The sequence below is a fragment of the Mastomys coucha genome, unplaced genomic scaffold (genome assembly GCF_008632895.1).
Source record: "Mastomys coucha isolate ucsf_1 unplaced genomic scaffold, UCSF_Mcou_1 pScaffold20, whole genome shotgun sequence".
NCBI lineage: Eukaryota > Metazoa > Chordata > Mammalia > Rodentia > Muridae > Mastomys > Mastomys coucha.
Genome location: NW_022196903.1, coordinates 24,921,971 through 24,930,950, shown reverse-complemented (window position 1 = coordinate 24,930,950; position 8,980 = coordinate 24,921,971). Strand labels below are relative to the sequence as shown.

General features: G+C 43.5%; 1 protein-coding gene across 3 annotated transcripts in view; it reads right to left on the bottom strand.

The window, feature by feature from the left end:
• The window catches only part of Strip2 (striatin interacting protein 2), a 51,627-nt gene extending 43,837 nt beyond the window's left edge, over positions 1–7,790 (bottom strand). For all 3 annotated transcript variants that reach the window (XM_031381395.1, XM_031381396.1, XM_031381394.1), the window contains exons 1-3: positions 7,572–7,790; positions 3,960–4,029; positions 285–359 (exon numbers count right to left, since the gene is read on the bottom strand). In XM_031381395.1, coding sequence (XP_031237255.1) covers positions 285–359; positions 3,960–4,029; positions 7,572–7,709 — 283 coding nt within the window. In that variant the 5' untranslated portion in view covers positions 7,710–7,790. The remainder of the gene's footprint in view (positions 1–284; positions 360–3,959; positions 4,030–7,571) is intronic.
• Between the last annotated feature and the right edge of the window lie 1,190 nt (positions 7,791–8,980).

The window sequence follows — 8,980 nt, the reverse complement described above, 5'->3', positions numbered from 1 at the left end:
GTTAGAGACAGAAGCTAAAAACATCAAGGACTAGGCTAGGCACAAGATTCCACCAGGCAGCAGGCTCAGCAGGTTCAGCTTTGCTGAGCCATCCCTCTGCTTCTCTTGGTTTCATCTTCCCTGTAGAAGGAATTCTGTATTCCACATGCAAGAAATGAATAGTATGAGGCTGTGAAGGGGATGAAGAACCACACTTTGATTTAGTCTTTTACTAGATCAGACTGAGATATCTGGAGGAAATGGAGGAAAATAGCACATTCCTGTGAATAAAGATGTAGCATCACCTTGAGTCTTGAAATCTTCTTCAAAGCACTTCTTGTTAGTGGTAAATTCCAGGTTCTCTGTGTAGCTATATAATTCTGTAGCAGAAAGACAAAAGAGTCACATTTAGAACCTCCAACGAAGAATATAGAGAGCATTGCTTGAAGGAGCTGAAGGTTCCAACACATTCTTGTGTCCAATTCAATCTAGAGCCAGTCTCCTCCCTTTTGGAACAGTTAAAAATAGCCGTGTGTGTCCCTGGGTGATTAAACTATCAAACCTGTCCTCCTGCCAGATGGCTTGCAGCAGAGAAGGAAGACAGCCTTCGACATTTGCTAAGGGCCAGGCAGAGGGCTGGAGTACAGAGGGCTTAATGTCATCACTTCTGTTTCTTAGGGCTGCAATCCATTCTGTCCCAACAAACCAGGTCAGAAGCAGCCTAACTTTAGGGAAGAGAAGGGCAACACAACTCAGGATCCTGGAGGCAAGATTCTATGCTGTTTAGGAAGCCAGGACAAGGAACATACACACACACACACACACTCACACACACACACACTCACACTCTCACACACTCACACACACACACAGACTCTCACACACTCACACACACACACTCTCTCTCACACACACACTCACACACACTCACACACTCTCTCTCTCTCTCTCTCTCACACACACACACACACACACACACACACTCACACACACTAGTTGGGAGCCAGTTCCTACATATGGCCACCTGGGCAGATGATCAGGCAAATCATGTGGAAAGCCAAAGGCTTTTGTGTTCAGGAAAAACCAACCCTTTTGATTGTAACCTCTGACTATAAAACGGGACAACAATGTTCCCTGCTCCTGCAGCAACTAGAACATCACTCTGCACCCTCAATTTACAGAAGATGAATTAAAATCAAGTAGATTATCTCAAAATCTATTCCACCTGTACCATAAAGCAATTGAAATTTACTCATACTCCAGCCAACTAAGCTAAAGGCTGAGAATTACTTGGGAGTTAGAACACTTGTGTTTCATATTCTGGGGGTGGCCAGGAACAAATCTCAACTTTACAATCATTAGTTCATTAATGTAAATGTAAGTATATGTGTACGTATTTATTTATTTAGACCAGAAAAGTCAGGAAATACTAGTCAGGAAGGTAAAGAGTGCTGAACTTTGTCCTTATTTTTAAAGTTTAGATAATGAAATTTTATTTGCATCTAATTGTAAGATACATTTAAGATACCCATGTATCTTCTACTCAGATTAGACAAATATAACATTTGTCATATTTGCTTCAGACTACTCTCCAGTATTATTTCTTTCTCTGGAAGTAATTACCATTATGAATTTGGTATGCATTCCACACACGCCCATTTTTAGATTTTTTACTACATTTGTATGTGTCTATAAACAGTATACCAGGGTGGGTATATGCATAGGATCCAGATTCATTTCCCAGCACCCATATTGTGGCTCCCAATTATCCATAACCTAAGGTCCAGGGCACATGCATGCATGTACATATATATGCATGCAGGCTAAACATTCATACAATAAAATAAATCTAAAAAAATTCAAAAATGTATCTCTGATACTGTTCTATTTTAAATTTTAACATTACTGTAATTGTAATAAATTCTTTTTTCATTGTTTCTTTGCCTCTATTTTGTTTTGAGCATCTATTCATACTGAAGTATATTGATACAGATCAATTATATTAATGACTATATGCAGACCATCTATATTTACATGCTAGTCTATCTATCCCCCTGCAGATAGGAATTTTAGGTTGTTTTCAACTTTTCATAATTAAAAATAAGGATGAAATAGACACTTTCTTGTGCCCAAGTATAAAGTTCTTTAGACTGAACATCGAGAAATAAAATTACTGGGTCATAATATGTGCACATCTTCAACTTTATTAGATATGACCTAATTGCTTTCCAATTTTATACTTTGCACCTTCATACTGCTACACATAGCTGTGTGGAAAAATGCTCATTAGGCCTTTGAAGTTTTTTTTAAACATTAATTAGTTAATTAATTTTTTGTGTATCTGTATGAGTATGAGTGCCATAGTGCGCACATAGAACTCAGAAGGTAACTCAGTTCTCTCTTCCCACCACCATCGGAGTCTGAAATTCAAACTCAGGCCATGAACCTTGATGACAAAGGCCTTACCTGCTGATTCATCTTGCCAACCTTTACATTTTGCAATCTAAGGGTTGTGAAATAATATCTTGTGCTTTAAAAATATTTTTTCTTCATTAATTAATAAATTTGGGCTGGCTGGGCAGTGGTGGCACATGCCTTTAATCCCAGCACTTGGGAGGCAGAGGCAGGCGGATTTCTGAGTTCAAGGTCAGCCTGGTCTACAGAGTGAGTTCCAGGACAGCCAGGGCTATAGAGAAAAACCCTGCTTCAAAATAAATAAATAAAATAAAAATAAATTTGGGCTGGAGAAATAGCTCAGTGGCTGGGAGCACTGGCTGCTCTTCCAGAAGCCCTGGGTTTAATTCGCAGCATCCACATGGCAGCTCACTCTGTCTTCAATTCTAGGGGATCCAACACCCTTACACAGACATATGTGCAGGCAAAACATCAATGCACATAAAAAAATAAAATGGAAAAAAAAACTCTTGAACATCTTTTCAGACAGACAGACACACACAGAGACACGTTTGTGGTTCTGTGGACTCAACAGAGAGCTTCATGCATGCCCCTTCATATATCTTTGGACTTTCTGATTTTCTTTCCTGTGAGTTCTTATTCTTTGTCTATTTCTCTATCAGATTAGTCATCTCTCTTTTGTTTATCTCTTTCTTTCTCTACAGATTCACATTCTAGATTCTAATCCTTTGTTCATTATTAAACCTCGATATTTCTGTCACTCACTGCAAAATTTATTCGCTGTGCTTATTCACCAGAACTTCTGCAAAAATGTTTGTCTTTTTATCTAAAAAAGCATGTCTCAAAGTGTCATTTCCATGTGACAGAATATTTAACTTTCACACCATCTCCACCCAAAGCTCATTTATTAATAACTAGCATTCATAGCACGTGTGCTATGGAGGCCCTCAATGTGAGGAGATCACGTTTGCCCTATTCTAAAATTCCAGACAGGAAGCAGCAGCCCAGAACTGAGAAAAGAATGGAATCATTTAGCCCCAACTCAAATACCTACAGCAGAGCTTGACCACTACTGAGGTAGGTGATGTGTCCAGCCTTACCCAGCCAGCCAGTTACCTATAATCTCCTTCAGCTGTGGCTGGAATTTTAATAAGGGCAAGTACTAGGAAAAGGAATGGGATGGGTAGACAGAGAGAGATAGAATGTGGTTTGAAAAGAAAGGTGGCAGAGAGGACAGACATGTGAACACATCGATTATAGGAAGGGAGAGATGAATACTGGAGAGTGGGGAGAGCTGATTTGAGAGCAAATCAGTGCAGCAAAGAAAAAACATTACCAGGAAAGAGGAATAGACTGAACAATCAACGGCTACTATGATCAAGAATTCACAGAAGGAGATATATATGAAAGAGACACTTGTGTTGGGTTGGGGAAAGGAAGATAATGGTAACAGCTCTCGTTCACTAGCTCTTGCTAAGACCACACAAGCTATCAGGGGATATTACAGGCCTGTTCCCTCTGCCACTGACTACATTTCCACTAACTACTGACCCATATATTCATACCTGACAATTCTGCTGCATGCCCGTCTGCATCTCCATATTCAAACTCCAGAGTAGGGCAGTCCACAGAGCCCTGAAATAGAGAAAAAAATCCTGGTAATGGGAAAAGAGGTTGTCAAAGAAAGAATACACCCCAATTTCACTTTTTCTTTTCAAAAATAAGGTGAATGGCTCAGTAATGAGATTAACCTCTGGCCTTCACACATATGCACACACATGTACCCATCTAACTGCACAGAAAGAAAGGGGTGGACGGGGGTGAGAAGATTCCTGAAACAATGACTTGCAGTTTGGTATTAATGAGAAAAAAAATGGCTGTGCTCAGGCTTGATGGTCCATCCTAGCACCTAGGAGGCAGAGGTAAGTGGATCTCTGAGTTTGAGGCCAGCCTGGTCTACACAGTGAGTTCCAGGAAAGGCAGTTATATACAGAGAAACTCTATCTCAAAACAAAATATAATTGGCTGTGCCTAGAGGGTGGTGACTCTCAGAACACAGAGTCTCTATACTGATCCAAGCCCATAACTTGTCTATGAGTTTCTTCTATTTGGTTGTTTCTGATTTGCACCTTTTATTTAAAAATTAGAATCTTGGGGCTGGCGAGATGGCTCAGCGGGTAAGAGCACTGACTGCTCTTCCAAAGGTCCTGAGTTTGGATCCCAGCAAGCACATTGTGGATCACATCCACCATAATGAGATCTGACACCCTCTTCTGGTGCTTCTGAAGACAGCTACTGTGAATTACACTGGAGAGAGTGGGGCCATCCTGAGTTTAATTCCCAGTAGCCACATGATGGCTCATGGCCATCTGTACAGCTACAGTGTACTCATACAAATAAAATAAATAAATCTTTAAAAATAAAAAAAAATAAAAATTAGAATCTTAAGTATAAACACCCCTGAGTTCAGTCATTTTAGCAAATTATCAAACTTGAAAGAGGTAATAGTAACTTGATTTTGCAGTTGCCCAAGTAGAAATGTATACAATCTAGGAACCTCAGTTGTGGCTAGCATATGAATTGGGGGCAATCTTGTGTGTGCACTAACTCTGAGCAATTAGTGTCAGGATTGAATTCATGTGTAGGACACACAGTTGGCATCAATAACTATTTTTGGAAAATGCTCAGTTTTCTCACCCATAAAAGAGGACAATAGTAAGATTTTCTTCACTGGGTCATTGTAAATACTAAGAGTTAAGTATAAGAAATGCCTTTAACATATATATCAAGATCTATATCTATATCTTGATTTGTGCCAATTGTAACTCTCTTCTAGCAAAATTTTCAGGAGTTCTAGGAAAAGAAAACTATCTTCCATAAGGATTTTCCTTACTGGAAAACAAAGAGGGAAGGAAAAGCAGATGTGGGCACTGCAAAGATGACAGCGGACATACTGAGAAGCATATCCTTTGCCCTGGAAGGTGGAAGTAATGCTAATTTTTTCCAGCAAGGCTTTTGGAGGCAATGAGCCCAGACAGAGCTTATTACTGCAGTTGTTCATTTCCAAGCATGAAGAATGCAGCTGTGGAAATCCAGGAGGTAAACAGCAGTATCTGGGGAAAACTTGGAGTATATCTACATTGAGCTCACTGGCAAAAGCAACATACTATGAGAGCCTTTTCCTGAAGGAGGCTGTGACAGGAGGGGATTGTGTTTCTGCTTCAGAAGGGAGATCCAGTCTATCACTCTGTGATCATTTATTTACATGTTGTGTCTCCCCACCCTTCCTGGTGTGCTCTAGAAGAGATTAAATCGATCTAGAAGGGCAAAGACCCTTCTGCTTTATTCACTGACATATCATTAACATCTTGTAACTTCATTGCTAGCCCCTCGAAATATTTGATCAAGAACAATGTTTTACCTTCCTCCATTTTGCGCTGCCAAGATGTGAACAGCTCTCCTCCAACATGCCCTTGACACCACAATAGACCTCTGAAACCGTGAGCCAAAATTAATCTTATCCTCCATTGAAAAATATACCAATGTCTCTCTTGTGGAAGGAGGTACAAGGTACTTCTAAAAGAAAGTCCCTAGCGAGGAAACCCTTTCTGTGCAGGGGGTGACTTTGGGGGCAGTTTCCCCCCTCTCCATTTCTACTTTTTGGAAAATAGGAGCTGGGGGAGAGAGCATATTGGCAGTGTATATGCTAGTGTTGGTCTCTGTATGACAAATAACCAAACAGACAAATTAATCACTGTGGAAACTGTGAAATAGTATTTAAACGAATCACCACAGACTAGGACTCCCTCTGCCCCTTAACGAGAATGATGACAGTTAGAAGAGCTGACCAGTTCCTTACATGAACTGCTTTAAAGACTTCATATTTGATTATCTCAACCCTCTGAGTTATGCAGTGGTAACCCCATTTTACAAAAGAAACTGGAGTTCAGCTAGTTTAGGTAATTTGCCCAAAGCCAAACAGATAATAAATGGAGGTACTAAAACAAACAAACAAACAAACAAACAAACTGTCCCAACAGACACTTACACTTGGGTGGTCTTAGCCACTCACTCTGTCTGCCAAGTGTCTGATCTAAGGAGAGTTGGTTTTATCTCTTTTACCTTTTATCTCTAGATGACCAGACCCCTTTTCTGGTGCTGGGGACCAATTTAGAGTCTTGTGTAAGCTACGAAAGCACTCCATCACTGAACCGCATCCCCCAACCTGTCTTCCACGTAATAAAATGAAAGGTTAGGCTCACTGTGGTAGCACACATTGTAATCCTAACACTTGAAAAACAGAGGAAGGAGGATCAGTAATTCAAAGCTCTCCTCAGCTACACAGTGAGTTCAAGCTCAGTCAGGGCAATAGACATTGTCAATAGACGTTGCCATGGGCTGTCTCAAATAATTAAATTAAGATGAAATTGAAATCAGATAAAGGTTAAACCAGATGACCTTCACAGCCCCTTCCACACACATTTCGTTCCCCCGAGTCCCTGCTTGGATGCAGTTTTGCTCTTGGTTGATAGATGGAATATGGCTAGATAAAAATTATAGGGGAATAATAATAATCCATTCCTTTCCATGTCCTAGTTAGATTTTTTTTTCTTTTAAAGAAGAGGTGGAAGATATTTAAATAGCCATCCCTCTGGCTGCATCCTGGGACGGCTGCACTCAAACGTCGCCCTGGTCCTATCCCAGCTTGAATCATCTCTTTCAACCCTCCTAGAAAGGGGCAAGCTGTTCGCAGAAGGCGCTCTCTAAGCTACCGCCATCATCCGAGGGCAGGAGATAGATAGTAAGGGAAAGCTGGTGCTCAAGGCCGGTCTGGTCCAGTCCAGAGCCAGTTGCTGCAGTCTGAAGTGGGAGGGCGTGCTGTCCGCCTGCCCACCCTTCCCTCCCGCCGCAGAGCTCGGGCTCCCGCCCCTCCGTCCAGTCCCTGCACCTCTACGTGCTGTTTCCCCATCGTTACATCGGGATCCAAATTCCGGCTTCCCCGGGCGGCAGCGGTCAAGTATCTGGAAAGTATCTGTTCCGCTCTTCGTGCGGGTTAGGAAACCCGCAGGCCAAGGCAAGAAAGCGGGCGACCCGCAGCGGGAAGGGACCGGGCTGTGGGCCGCTTCACCTCAGCCGCCGCTTCACCTCCCGCTGGCGGCTATCTCCGGGTTCCTCACCTCCGACTCCCGCCGCTGGTTACGGAACGCTTCCCGGCCCTTGGGCACAGCCGGCTTCCCTTTGCCGCCGTTGCCGTTGCCGTTGCCATTGTCATTAGCAGGAGAGCCGGCGGGCCCCGGCGCCGCGGGGTCGTCCATGCTGGGAAGGTTCCCTTTAGCGATTAGCCTCAGCGGCTCCCAACCGCAGCTCCAAGATCTCTGCCCGGGGCGACCCCGCCACAGCGCGCGCCCGGAACCAGGTCCCTCCCCCTAAACTCCGATTGGCTGTAACTACTCTCTGCGGCCCCGCCCCGCAATGCGATTGGCTGAACAGCCAGCCAGAGGCGGGGGGCTCTTTCAAGGAATATTTTCCCCACGAACCCCCTGGCATTTTTCCTGCTCTGTTGCTGGTAGCCTGGGACTAGTAGGCTCCACGTCTTGCTCCACGATTCGAATTCTGGACCCTGAGCTCGAGGCGACCTTGCTTCGCGCTGCATGCTCCTTTCGGTGCTGTCTTGTCCCACACAGCGGCCTTTTCCCGAGAGCCTTAGTCTTCACCCCTGTTCCAACGCACCTACGTTTCGGCGTTACCATAGACCCGGACCCCCCATCCAGGCTGCTGCACACCTCTAACATCCCTTTGTCGCAGGGAAGGGTTTGGCCTTCGGGATAGCCTGAGCCATCACACCACAAACTTACCCTCTCTGGAAGCTCTTTGAAGAGAACTCTTGGCGGGGAGAATGGGAGTTGCGGGGAGGGACATAACTGAAATTCCTGATGTTTTGAGGCTGCTCCTTGTCATCTGTCCCTAGCTGTGTGGGCACCTTCTTTGTGGTGCGAATAGATAGTAAGCTCCCACCCTCACCTGCTGCTCTTTCCTTCCCCTTTCTAAAACAACCTTAATCTAAGTCTAAGATCTTGAGTTCGATGCCCGGGTCCTCACATGGTGGAAGGCGAGAATGAATAGCCAAAAGTTGTCCTCTGACATCTGACCTCCACACAACCTCCTTGGTGCCCTGCCCCATTCCCACATATACAAACAAATAAATATTCAAATTAAAAAGAAAAAACCCTACACCATAAGAGCTAAAGGTAACCAGAGGTAACCGGGTAGTTCAAGGCTGTGAGTTTGGTTCTCTCCCGAATACTATTTAAATATACTGGCAGGTCTGGCTTGACAATGGATGAAGGGAATGGGAGGGACCAAATCGCTATGGTAACCCGTGGCTTTAAGGCAGTGAAAGGATCATTGAGTTGGGACTGTGCCAAGCATTGCATGTGTTTTCTGTATACCACACCTTTTACCACACCTCTTTCTGACAGGCTATTTTTCATGAATCCAGTTTTTACTGATGAGGAAATCCTGAAGCGCAGAGAACACCAAAGGATTATATATCGAGTCTTGTCTCAGTGTGGTAAGCATGCTGCTC